The sequence below is a fragment of the Pipistrellus hanaki genome (genome assembly GCF_964339955.1).
Source record: "Pipistrellus hanaki genome assembly, chromosome: 14".
NCBI classification, from domain to species: Eukaryota; Metazoa; Chordata; class Mammalia; order Chiroptera; family Vespertilionidae; genus Pipistrellus; species Pipistrellus hanaki.
The window spans coordinates 7,450,776-7,464,807 of NC_140516.1; the positions used below are offsets into that span (position 1 = coordinate 7,450,776).

Sequence of the window (14,032 nt, forward strand, 5' to 3'; positions counted from 1 at the left end):
ACAATCTGTGGTTCTTCTTTAAAAAATAATGGGTTGGACCAGGACTTATGTTTAACTGATAATCTTTGCAGAGTAAATAATATATTAACATAACTGCAGTGAGTCATGGAGTACATAACCTCCTAAATAGGTAAATTATGTAGACTCCTTCAGATAAGCAACAAGTAACGTTTTCAGTGAAAAAAACAACAACAAAAAACCAAGAACAAGGTTGACATCAACAAACATGAGGCCTTCTAGTCAATGTTTATAGTTATTGTAAATTTCAAGACAATAACATATTTGATATGTACCTTAAGAGGGTTTTTATATACCTGCTAAGACTATTTTTCCAAATTTTCCCCAAAGATATCATATTTTAAAAAGAGAACATAGATGATCTAGGAATAAAAATTTATAATCATCTTTTAAGAGGCTAACATTACCTATAAATTAAAAAAACAAAACAAAACTGTAATGGGACAACTAATGTGTAGCACGAACCTTTTGTTGTATATAAAATGCATCTCTACCAAAATGTTTTCAACATTTGAGACCTTGAATTTTCACAAAACAGTGCTGAAAAACATACTGTTCTTTCTTCCCCCTGTGTGGCATTGTGTCTATTATTAAAGAATGTTCTCAAAGAGCAATTTGCAATGTATTTTCATCAGAAACAACTTAACTTCAAATAAGAGTTGTATATGTTCAATGTCTGATTCTGAAATAGTTACATTCCTTTTCAATGGAAAAAGACAATTTCAAGCAAGGTTTTCCCAACTGCAGTCAAAGAAATCTTTTATATACTTTCAAATACTGTGTCTTTTTATTTAAAACAGTGTAAACATAACAACACCACCAATAATTGGAAAAAAGACTGGTTATGTGAACACTAATTTTCTTGAATGCCCCCATCAAAGTCAGGGTAAATAAAACAGACAAGTCTCCAGGAGGCGTCCCCGCTCACCTCAGCAGTGGTAAAAATATTGCTTTATTCCAAATGAACATACAACACAATTTACGTTTCTTTTGGGGCTTCCTGTGAACGGAATACTTGGCTTTGTGATTTCAACAATTTATTCTTTCCATATTCACCACAGAAGCCAATATCTTGGTCCACAAGTTGTAGACTAGCTACAAAATAAATACTAATGAGGCTCATGAAAAAAGCAAAGGATAACTGTCAATTTGGTCGTTGGTTGTGTAAATCATCTAAGTACGCATGATTCAAAATAAACACACACGTTCAACTCTCCTGTGATACAGATATCATCAATGGACCTACAGTTGTTCCTCTCAGAAGTATTCACATCAGAAAATGGTCTAGACATTGTCAACGGTTTTATAGGACCCCACCATGCAAGTGACTTTGATGTAAGAACTTACTAACTGAACTTTATACTTAATGGAAAAATTTAAAGTGAACAGATCTAAGAGGGAAATTTTTTTTTAATATTAGATTCCCTGATGTTTCAGAACAAATTTTAGCAAGCTTAATACACACACACACACACACACACACACACACACATGCACACACATACAATGAACACATGTGCATACAGCATACCAGTGCTCAAGGGAGTAAACACACACACACACACACACACACACACACACACACGCACGCATTCTCTCTTTCTCTCTCTCTCTCTCTCTCTCTCTCTCTCTCTCTCTCTCTCACACACACACACACACACACACACACATACACACACACACACACACACACACTGAGAAATGCTCCTTTGGCGTCCTAAATGATCTCAAAGAAAAACATTTCTATCAGCATGACTTTAGTGACATGACACTGATTTTTTTGTCCTTTTTTATATATTGATTTCATATCTTCTTCTGAGATTCGGCACCTTCAAATTTTAGAGGAAGATGGCACGAAAAAGCAGCTGAGTTTGCCCCGATGGCTCCCTCCATGTCTGTCCTCCTTCTCCTTCCCAGGCCTATGCCATTCTCAAAATGAAATAGAAAACACTACCTTGGTTGACATGACATAACCTGTGATGAGGCTGTCGAGTGAAGAGAAATTTAGGGGTTGGGACTGCCAAGCCAAATGGCAAGGGCTGTCTGCCCACTGGCACACCCTCCCTCGGGGTGAGGCTTGTCTCTGAAACCAGGCACCTGCCAGTGCCCTGTGACGAGGACACTGTTGTGGGGCTGAGGGGCTGAATCGCCCACATCTACCAGGAGCCAGAGAGGACAGCGTGGGGACTAACTGAAGTTGTATTCAGAATTCCACCCAAAAGCTTTCGTGGTAAGCTTTATCCCTCCTGAAACGTTTCTTTCCCTTTAAAAAAATATTTTGTTAAAAAACACTATGATATGAGGGCGATAGACTATTTGGTTTCTTCTAAGTAGATGCTCTTAAATTAATGCATATAAATAATTTGTATTTAATTTCCTCTCTTTCCTGTTGAGCAAAGCATAGAATGCACAGATTCCTACATCTCAAGTCACTTGGTCAATGCAGAGTCTCTTTGTATTTCATTTCTTAAGATAAACTGTGCCTCCCGTTCCGATTTGGCCATGGGACTCAGGGGGAGAAAGGCGGTGTTTTCACTCGCGCTGTCCTCAGCGTCTACACTGGCCAGTTCGTAGTCTTCTGACCTCCTGGCATCAGTCAGAATTCGGATCTGCTCCTGGACAGTGTCTAGCAATATTTTCACTTCTTGTTGTTCTGCTAAAAGACAATCGCTGACTGGAATACTCACATTGACAACATCAGCAGAGTAGGAGTTTTTGCACCATTTGATGCTTTTGACTTCAGAAATCCCTGGCATTTGCATGCAGGTTTCCTCTAGCCCCACCGAAGGGATGATGGGCACAGAACTGGCCCTTGGGGATGAATATCCCATCAGGTCCTTCTGATCCAAGCTATTAAAATAGGAGTTTGTCTCTCTCGAAGGCAGTTGCATATGTGCGGATGCATCCTGTTGGGTTTTTAAACCGGTGGATGAATACCTGAAAAGAAAGAGCGTGTTAGACAGTCTGCCTTTTGCCGGGGCTTCTTCAGAGCACGCTCCAGCCAGCAAAGCACTTGCCACATGCACCACCTCACTGACTTCTCACAGCAACCCCATCAGACGCAGAATATGTTCCCAGATAAACAGAGAAGGAAACTGAAGCTCAGATAGGTGCAGTGACTTGCCCAAGGTCACACAGAAAATAAGTGACAGACTGAGACTCAAACCCAGATCTTCTTACTTTAAGTCCAGGGATCTTTCAACACACCACAGCTGTATAGGCAGGTGGGATATAGTCTTCCTGACCTCTATCCTAGAATACAAAGTAAATGGGGATTGAGCAGATACTAGTAAGTGTGGCCTTCCCATAGTGACAAACAGGAAACCCATCACGGCATCGCTCCATCAACTCGACCACCCTCTCAGCCCTGGTTTACCACTCATGTGGCCAACCTACTTGGAGAAACTGGGAAGCCCCTCATTAAGCATTAAGGTACTAGAGTCCAGAGTTTTTCTGCTTCACAACTCTAGGGGAACAAACACTATTGCCTCACTACAAACTGCTGAAATGGGAAATGGGAGGCACAAGATTCTTCTCTCTGCCCAAGGACAAGCAGGAAGTGAGCTCTGTAAGGCCTCTACCAATCTAGCAACTTTCCATGCGTGATCTCTGCAGCCAAGGAAGGCAGCTCACTGGTGCATATCAATGGCTTGTCAAGCATACCAACCTGCCATTTAAGTCAACTGAAGATTCCAGAATCTGACGAGGCCCTTTCTGGCCTGTTCAGAGCTCGTGAAGTTCTCAGTGATTCTGAGCTTTCAGTGCCACAAGGTGGGACAGCTAGTCATAGATTCAAAGAAATGTGGTTTGGGGAGTTTGACAGTAGTTTTTACTCAGTTTCTGTTATTTGTCCTTAATTAAAACATTAAATTAAACATTAACATTTGTGTAATCTAAACATATCTACCCTCCATATAATAACTATCATTCCCTAGTGTTACATTGTAATGTAAATAAAAGTCATGTTTATTCAAGGAAAGAATAATTGCAATGAAGAGTGTAGCATACCAAATAGAAGTGTTTATTCAAGGGCATGATGGGAGTAAAGCTATCAGATGGGGAGAAAAGATGGGGAGCAAATTAGGTGTCTTTATATTCCCACCCTCTCTCTCACTGTGCCTAGTACAGAGTAGGTAACCAATAAACCTTGATGGAATAGGCATGTGAGTACATATCACATCTTAGAGATAAACACTTTATGCCCCAATTAGCATCCATTTCAAACATAATAACAAGAGCTAACATTTGCATAGTGATTTTATTTTAAGATGTTTTTAATAGATTTCAGAAAGGAAGGGAGAGGGAGAAAGAGATAAAAATATCAGTGATGAGAGAGAATCATTGATCAGCTGATTCCTGCATGTCCCTACTGGACATTGAGCCCATAACCCAGGCATGTGCCCTGACTGGGAATCAAACCGTGACATCCTGGTTCATGGATGATGCTCAATCACTGAGCCATGCTGGTCAGGCTACATGGTGTTTTTAAAAAGCACGTTCACCTTTAATTGCTTCACTATTTTTTTAAAAAAAGAACTGTGGTTAATATATTAGTATTACCATGTAATTAATGAAGAAACTGGAGTGATTTGTCACAAGTTACCATTAGTAAGCAGATGAAGAAGAAGTTAACCCCAAGTTGTCTTATTTTAATTGTTATTATGAAAGCCAGAAATGAGTGGATATTCAAGCTGCATTAAAACACCTTTTAAAGAATGTGCAATTCCTACCTGTGTAAAGTGTTTAGCCACCACGTACAAGGAACTTTTCCAGGGATTTTGGTCTATTTGCTTTTGGTGTTATGGAACTAAAAATCTAAACCTAAGAGTTCTATTTGATTTCATTAAGAAGAGATGGAACCAATTAAAGGGTTTTATGTTTGTTCTGAATATCATGTGATTAACACCATTCATAGCTCTGAAGATACAGAATGTTTACTACCAGATTCACTAACCTCACAGAGACAAAAAATGTAATTAGGATAAAATTGTATTTATCATAAATATTATGAGTCTATATCAGTAGGTAGAATTTAATAGATTTAAAATGTGATGGTCATAGATGCAAATCCTTATACCAGGATCTAAATATTATTTGGAGAAAAAAAAAATATATATATATATATGCCTAAGTGACCAGCCAACCAGCTGACCAGCCGACGGGCCAATCAGCCAGTAGCTATAATGCACAATGACCACCAGGAGGCAGACACTCAATGCACAGGCATGGTAACATGGGACAGACTGATGAATCTCAGAGGGAAGGGGGCAGGGGGAAGAGCAGGAAGAGATTAACCAAAGATCTTATATGCATACTAGAGTCTTGGTGAACAGATTCATGCACAGGTTGGATCCCTCAGCCTGATCTGTGGGGATTGGACCAAAACCGGCTTTCTGATATCCCCTGAGGGGTACCAGATTGCAAGAGGGTGCAGGCCAAGTCAAGGGACCCCATCAGTGCATGAATCTGTGCACTGGGCCTTTATTATTAGAAAAATGTGTAATATCTTAGAGGATTTAGACAATCATTGCTTCAATAAGTCAACAATGTGGCCTGATGAAGAAGTGATCAAAAGCAATTCAAGCCAAACTCTAAGCAGTCTTCTAACAAGTCTGACTGCTGAATTAAGGGTTTAGATAAGAAAGAGGATTGCAGCTGACCTATAGGTCACCTCACAAGTCAGTTAAGGGACATGGGACACACAACTGCCAATAACATGAAGACGTGCTCTAAGCAAATAGAACTCTCCCAAATGTGGTTTTCTTTTGGATCAGATGAATTAAAGCCCCAACACCATTTTTAAATGAATTGCAGCATCCTTTTAATTTTTCCTCAATGAAAACCATCAGGTGGTACACTGCCCTAGGGGAATGCTCTGAGAACTAACTGAAGAAATGCATCTGCACTACTCCCCAGAGGACACTGGTAACCCTCCCTTCCCTCCTCACGTCTGTGAGAGTCCAGCACTGGTATTGAGGAGAAGCAGATTATTCTTCTCCATGAGTTTAAGTGAGAGCAAAATTTCTAGACGTGATCTGGGTTGAAGACATAGGTCTGAATCCCTGACAGTCACTCACTCATTCACAATTTTGATCCATGAGCTTGTCATTCATTGACTGTAAAATGCCAATTTGGACTGTCATTCCTCTGATACCTCAGCAAAGAAATCACCAGTGCATTTCCTCAGTAACTATGGTGAAAAAGTGAAATATTGCCAGGCCGATGAGGCTCAGTGGTTGAGAGTTGACCCATGGATTGGGAGGTTATATACTGTAAACAGTCAGTATACTTCATATCCCTTCTACTTTGAAGGTGGCAGTCAAGCTTTTGTGACTCCATTTCTTTCTGTATAGCACAGTGGTCAGCAAACTCATTAGTCAACAGAGCCAAATATCAACAGTACAACGACTGAAATTTCTTTTGAGAGCCAAAAACCAACTTCTGCACATGGGCCATGAAGTTTCAATCACATTGTACATATGTGCCCGCATGTGGTATTTTGTGGAAGAGCCACACTCAAGGGGCCAAAGAGCCACATGCAGCTCGTGAGCCACAGTTTGCCAACCACTGGTCTAGCATGTGAATACATCAGTTTGGTTTGCCTGACATGACACAACTCAGAGCTCTGGGAGCCATTGCCGTGGCTATCCCTGATCCCGCTAATCAGGGGAAAGGCTCCTGAATAGTTACCAGTGCACACCTTCCTCAGGCTTCACTGAGAGAACTACTGGTTCAAACTGGGCCGAAGTCAGTGCCACAGAGAGAAGTCCCACCACCGAAGCCTGCCTTAGCAGACAGCGCCCACATGCTTGATAAATAAGCAGCAGATGGCGGATGGCCCTTGCAAATTCAATCACTGCCCCTTCAGGCTAGGGCCAGATTTGAAGAGGGCCTTTAACTGTGAAATTCTATTACCAATCCTATTTCCAGTCCAGAGAGATGGAAGGTCCCCCAGGAGTGGAAAATAGCTGTTTTCAAGAACTGAGAATGAGATTGCTCCCTGAGATTCATTGTGCTGAGCACACCGTGACTTATACTTAGAGTCACCATTTATCAACACTGGGTGCATATCACACACAGGAAAATACACGTGGCCAGCCAGCTGGAGAGAATATTCCAGCCCCGATGATGACTGAACCAAAACAAAACCACTGCCATGCAGATAGTAAGTGGAAGTTTCTCAGGAGGTAAAAGACAAAACAGGGCACCTCTGAACATACAATGGGTACCTCCAAAAATTCATGTATGTGTGGTTGAAGCCTGTGCCCAGAGCAGCTCAGAGCATCCTTACACCTGGTCATGAGGAATGACAGCCAAAACATGACCATCAGAAAAAAAAATACAGCATGAGCTGGGCTCCCTCTCCATTTACAAAATGTACTATTCCTTGGCAACGGGCATTATCAGTGACTTAAGAAGGAAAATAACTATGAAATCTGACTAGTTATCATTGTAGGCTAAATACAAGTTCCTTTTCCAGATAAAAGGCAGAAAGAAATGCCAGCTACTTCTTGACTTGCATTATGTCATACATTTTGGATAAGTTGGCTGTTATGTTGAATTTGCAGATCTGTACCAACTACATTTTGCACTACATTTGGAATTGCTTCAAAATTACAAAACCCAGCCACAGGCTATTTAATTCTTGTCTCCTTGTCTTCCTAAAGAAATCTGTTGCTGAGCTTTGTCAGACAGAGTAGAAATGCACATATCTCTTGCCCAGAAGAAAAGACAAGGGTAAGGCCCTGTGATGGACTTCCTATTTGCTTAGGCCTCCACCTTGAGACAGTGTGGGGACATCACCCAGGGCAAAACAGCTTAGAAACCTGGCCTGGCTCATCCAGAGAGATAAAAACTAGATGTGATAAGAACCTGGCTTGTGTGAGGGAACAGATTCCTGAAATTCCTGTTGTAAACCCTGGTTGCATTATTCTTGAAATCAATGATAATTTTATAACAGTTCCTGATACAATACAAACCAGTACTACCTCTGCTTATCAGGTGACAAGGTACAAGCTCTTTCCACACATATTTTTTTAAAAAAATCTTCCCAACAACCTTGAGGAAGGCTTTATTATTTTTATTCAATTTATAGATGAAAAAAATTAAGCTTAGACCATAAAACTATCTCAAATTCACACAAGATGTAAGGGCCAAAGATTGGAGCTTTAGTCATTTCAAGTAAGAGCTACATGTTTGGTTGAACAGTCCATTAGGTGAATGGGACTAAAGTTCATCCTCCATTCCATTCACTACACCTTGAGCCCTGTAAAGATCTGTGTCCACTTGCAGGGGTCCTCAAACTTTTTAAAGTGGGGGCCAGATCACGGTCCCTCAGAGAGCTGGAGGGCCGGACTATATGAACTACTAATTCCTACTGTAACACCTCGGCTGCGCTCACTGCCCAAAAAACCTGGCGGGCCGGATCAGACTCCTCTGCGGGCCGCATGTGGCCCGCGGGCCGTAGTTTGAAGACCCCTGATAGAGGAAGGACAACCTTGCACTGCAAGGAAGAATAGCAGATGTCTTGCCCAAAGCCCATATTTCCATCCCTGTACCATGAATTGACTTAGAGACCAGAGTTCAGCAAATTGTACTTTGAAATCATGCTGTCAGTATTAACTAAGACACATTCAAGGATGCTTGATGGAAGCAGATTATATATATATATATATATATATATATATATATATATATATATATATATATATATGGCCCAGTGACATAATTCAATAATTCATGCAAGGGGCTTGGCCCCCACCACTGCCTCTGCCTCAGCCCCTGCCTGCCACAATGGGCACCTCAGCCCTTGCAGCTCTGGCCTCATCTGGAAGGTCATCCAGTCTAATTAGCATATTATGTTTTTATTATTACAGATATATATACTAGAGGCCCAGTGCACAGAATTCATGCATGGGGCAGGGTGTGGGTTGTCCCTCAGCCCAGCCTGCACTCTCTCCAATCTGGGATCCCTCAAGGAATGTCCGACTGCCCGTTTTGGCCCAATTCGGGATTGGGCCTAAACAGGCAGTCAGACATCTCTCTCATAATCCAGGACTGCTGGCTCCCAAATGCTCGCCTGCCTGCCTTCCTGATTTCCCCTAACTGCTTCTGCCTGCCAGCCTGATCACCCTCTAATCATTCCCATGCCAGCCTGATTGATGTCTAACTGCTCCCCTGCCAGCCTGTTTGCCTGCAACTTCCCTCCTTTGCTGGCCTGGTCGCCTCCCCTGTAGGGTTGATCACCTTCAACTGCCCTCCCTTGCAGGCCTAGTGCCTCCCAACTGCCCTCCCCTACTTGCCTGAATACCCACAACTGCCCTTTTTTGCAGGCCTGGTGCCTCCCAACTGCCCTCCCTTGCTGGCCATCTTGTGTCCACAATGGGGCAGGATCTTTGACCACATGGGGGCAGCTATCTTGTGTGTTGGAGTGATGGTCAATCTGCATATTATTCTTTTATTAGATAGGATAGAGGCCTGATGCATGGGTGGAGGCCAGCTGGTTTGCCTTGAAGGGTATCCCATATCAGGGTAAGGGTTCCCTTGGGGTGTGCTGTGGTCTGAGCGAGGGGCCTGTTGTGGTTTGCAGGCTGGCCATGCCCCCCAGCTACCCAAGCGGAGGGCCTGGTATCTGGGATATATTTACTTTCTACAATTGAAACTTTGTAGCCAGGAGCAGAGCCAAGCCTCCTGCTTGCTCAGTGGCAGCAGCGGTTTCTGTTTGGATTTGTTTACCTTCTATAATTGAAACTTTGTAGCCTTGAGTGGAGGCTTAGGCCTGCTAGGACAGGTGGAAAGCTTGACTTCTTCTGTTGCCAGAGAAACCCAAGCCTCTTTGGCTGTAGCCATCTTGGTTGGGGTTAATTTGTATACTTGCTCTGATTGGCCTTTGGGTGTGGCTTGTGGAGTGGAGTGATGGTTAACTTGCATATTACTCTTTTATTAGAGGCCTGGTGCATGACATCTGTGCACTGGAGCAGGGAAGACCTTCAGCCTTGTCTGTACCATCTCAGTCTGGGACCCCTTGGGGAATGTCTGCCTGTCAGAGAGAGTAGGCCTAAGCCAGCAGTCACACACCCCCTAGGGCTTCTTAGCACTGCTGCAGAGCCTCTCCTGCCACTGCCACTGTGCTCACCAGCCGTGAGCCTCACTGCTGGTTGAGCTGGTCTTCTTCTACAGTAGTGCACTGACCACTAGGGGGCAGCTCCTGCATGCATCATATCGACCAGTCATTCCACTGTTTGGTTTATTTGCATATGTAAATAAAATATGCAAACTGCATATGCAAATCAAATATGCAAACTGCTCCTATACACACACACACACACACACACACACACACACACACACACACACACATATATGTGTGTATACTATAGGTTACTTATTGTCCATAGTCATACTTATCAGAGAATTAAGTAGTTTTTTTTTCAAGCCTAAGAATAAAGAAATACTTTATTCCTCCTAAGAAATCTCTAGTTTTTAAATCAAAGACAAATTCTAAGTTGTTTTAGCAACTATTTAATAACAAAATGCCTAGATATGTATACATTTATTTTCTTGCTAGTGTTATGTTTATTTTTTTATTAAGCACCTCCCTAATATATATTTCCATTGTACCTAATCTTTTAAGTTAGTTCACCATTGTGGAACAAAGAAGAAAGGAAGTATAAATAGCTAATTGATGACAAAAATCAATGAATAAAAACCCCAATGAACATAGCAACTCAATTTAAAGCTATAGCACTAATGACACCCTTCCTACATGTCATTGTTTTCAGACCTACCCTTGGCAAGGTATTGTATCCTGGTCAGGGATCCTTGATTCCTCAAGTTGCTGATACGCTGGCCCCACAATCCCTCCCAGCCTATTTCGGGGTGAGGGGGGCGTCCTCCTGAAGGCGTTTCGGTGGAGCACCCCACTCCTCTGTCCTGGACTGCAGCAGGAGGAGAGACTTCGGCTGCAGGAGAGAAAACCAGCACATCGGTCATAGCCATAACCTTACAGGTGGCTGCTCAAACTCTTTAAACTCTTTAAACACTGCATTTGCACCCGAAAGCCTCCAAGTCCCAGGCCATACTCCATGACTGGAGTGTATCTGCCAGGAGGGATCAGAAGTTGCCAAGTCCATTTCCCCTGGCAAAGGCTGAGACCAAGAGACGTTTTTGTGTTTCTGGCTTTCTAATGTGGAGCACAATGGACTAAAATTGCTGCTTTCCAGCCAAATTAAGAGGTGGGTTTAAGGAATCCTGAAGCTCCTGATTCCCATCCGCCCTCAGTATTTAAGCTACAGTGGCTGTCTCTCTAATAACAGTAAACATGGCTTTCTTATTAGACATTGACAAGCACCAAACGCAGGAAGCCCTGAAGGGATCTACGGGGAAAATGTCACTTGTGTTAGTGGTAGAATAAACAAACTTTATTACGATCGGCATTCTCTCCTTAACATATTATATGTGCTAAATTCTCAGTTCATTATCTCAAAATTCCTTCCATCTTGAGAAACTAAGTTATTTTCTTTTTCCAGTTTGCTTTTACTGAACATCTCATTCTGACTATTACATCCAAATGCCAAAATAACAATTTTCAGATGCCCCTAAAGGGCAAAAGGTAAAAATTAAATATACTTTAGGTGAGATCCCTATAAAGATTATGTTAAACAAAAGAATAAGATTCTTTCTAAAAATCTTCCCCACTGAATTTCACCTACTCCATGGGAACCAGACAGAGAACTGGCTCCTGTGTACACATTCCTAAGATGACAATTTATATGTGATTCAATCACATAAAACTATACAGAAAAGATTACAAACATTTTCAAAATGTCAGCAAATCCATGGGTTTTAAATAGACAAGTACCCCAAAGGAGTTTACCCATATCACTTTATTATTTGGAGTTTTGTACGTTTTTCTGCATGAATATTGCCATCATTTCTACTAAACAAAATAACTTCTTAAATATAATTTAAGGCCAGAGTTTGAGAACTAAGATGATTGATCAAACTTCATATTCTCAATCCAACATGGACTTCCTGAGTTAGTATAAACACCAGATTATTACAATTTACGGTAATTTTTTTCTCTTAATATTTCTTGTATGTTGAGTCCCAAGTTGCCTAATATTAAGGGGTCTCACTAAACCAACAAGCCTAAGAAGCTCGTAGCAGCACATGCACCTCCCTCCCTCCAGCTTCTGACTGCACCATCCAGCAGCAGTTATGGAGTCTGAAGGTTGCTCAGGCTCAGGTGCATGGGTTAGCTGGATCTGGGTGTGCACCTCCGGTCTGTACATCATTAGCAGCATGGCACTGGGGGAAATATTGGTACCAGTTAGAGTCTTGGAAGAAGATAGATGGCACTCTAAATTTTGCCATTTACAGAGGTTTGGTCAGCATTTGAGAAAAAAGGACAACAGAAGATAATGCTGTATGTCAGGGCTAGTGACAACAGGCAGCTGTTACTCTCCCTGTAACCCAAAAGACAGGGGAGGGAGCTATTACCAGAATAGAGAGACAAGGGGATTGTAAGGAGAGGGCCACTTGCCAGGCACTTTAGCCCCAGGAAAAGGGACAGAGCTGAGGCAGCCAAGCGGGGAGGGAAGGTAGAAGTACTGGAACCTTGCTCTCCCTGGCTCTTCCATCTCATGCAGGGGCCTCCCATTGAGCTGACAGAAGCCAGAGGACAAGGGAGCCTGCTGCCCTTCCAGTGCACAGAGCAATGCTGGTAGAGAAAGGTGAAGACTGGACATGTGTGGAGAAAGGCATTGGCATCATGCTTACATCTTTCCATAAGATATATACGGGGTCAAAAGCAATAAAGTATGTTAAGTGTTTGGCATGTAACAGGTGCTCAGCATAATGAGTTCCCCTGGCTCCTCTCACACAAATGACAACTTGAGACTCCCACTAATCATTGCAAACTCAGACTTCTTTCACTATTTAAAAAATGCTTACATATGTGCTATCGATAAGTGGCTTACATTGCCAAATACAATGCAATAAATATGACATGACATATTAGACTTCTTTTTAAAAAAGAAATAGAATTTTGACTAAAAAGAAATATTGCTTTGAGTTAATAGCTTTGCTTCATACATGAGCTATTCAAATATGTCATATTTGCAGGGCACAGCAATAAATTAATTATTCATAGTTAGCCAAACTCATGGCAGCAAAGTCTATCTTATAAACTAGTGGCCCATCTTACAAAGCAGTTCCATGATTACTGCTCACCAGCTAGTGCAGCCTGCTAACCAGGGAGCATTCGGGAAGTCATGGAGCTGCTGGCAGGCTACATAAATCAGTCACCAGGCTGCCAGTCATGAACTCATTGAAATCTCCTGTATGTTTTACAAAACAAAGCTCTGAGATATTGAACTGTAACTTAGAAAGTTTTAGAGGCACTTTATAAATTAGTCCTTGCCTATCTACCAAGACACAATGCAGGCCAACAGCACTGCAACGTCACTGAACCAAACAGAAAGGAAGGTCTCCGACAGGCATCCCATTTCCTAGAAACCACAGTAGGAGCCACGTTTAGGAGGGAGGAAGTCAGCAGACAAGGAGTAAGAATAGGGTATTTGCAGCGCAAATACAATAGAAGCTGTAATTCTTTTTTAAAAAATATATATATATTTTATTGAATTTTTTACAGAGAGGAAGGGAAAGGGATAGAGAGCCAGAAACGTCGATGAGAGAGAAACATCGACCAGCCGCCTCCTGCACACCCCCCACCGGGGATGTGCCCGCAACCAACGTACATGCCCTTGACCAGAATCGAACCCGAGACCTTTCAGTCCGAAGACCAACACTCTAGCACTGAGACAAACCGGTTTCGGCTGTAATTCTTTTTTTATCTCAACTTTAAAACATTGATGGCATAACATCATGCTGGAATAATATATTTAGTTAGTTTACTTAACTGGGTGCAACACCACTTTAACATGTATTATAATCAGCAGGGGAAAATGCTGTTTTGGAGAAAATATCCATCTTCTAAAAGGCTGGTAATTTT

The 14,032-nt window shown here is 42.0% G+C and overlaps 1 protein-coding gene across 6 annotated transcripts in view; it reads right to left on the reverse strand.

Moving 5' to 3' along the window:
* Positions 1-781: 781 nt before the first annotated feature.
* The window catches only part of NRG3 (neuregulin 3), a 972,177-nt gene continuing 958,926 nt past the window's right edge, over positions 782-14,032 (reverse strand). For 2 of the 6 annotated variants that reach the window (XM_084904764.1, XM_084904762.1), the window contains exons 8-10: positions 10,806-10,973; positions 3,199-3,270; positions 782-2,955 (exon numbers count right to left, since the gene is read on the reverse strand). In XM_084904764.1, coding sequence (XP_084760890.1) covers positions 2,448-2,955; positions 3,199-3,270; positions 10,806-10,973 — 748 coding nt within the window. In that variant the 3' untranslated portion in view covers positions 782-2,447. Of the gene's footprint in view, positions 2,956-3,198; positions 3,271-10,805; positions 10,980-14,032 lie in introns of all 6 variants that reach the window. The other 4 variants (XM_084904767.1, XM_084904766.1, XM_084904763.1 and 1 more) reach the window with 3 other exon arrangements.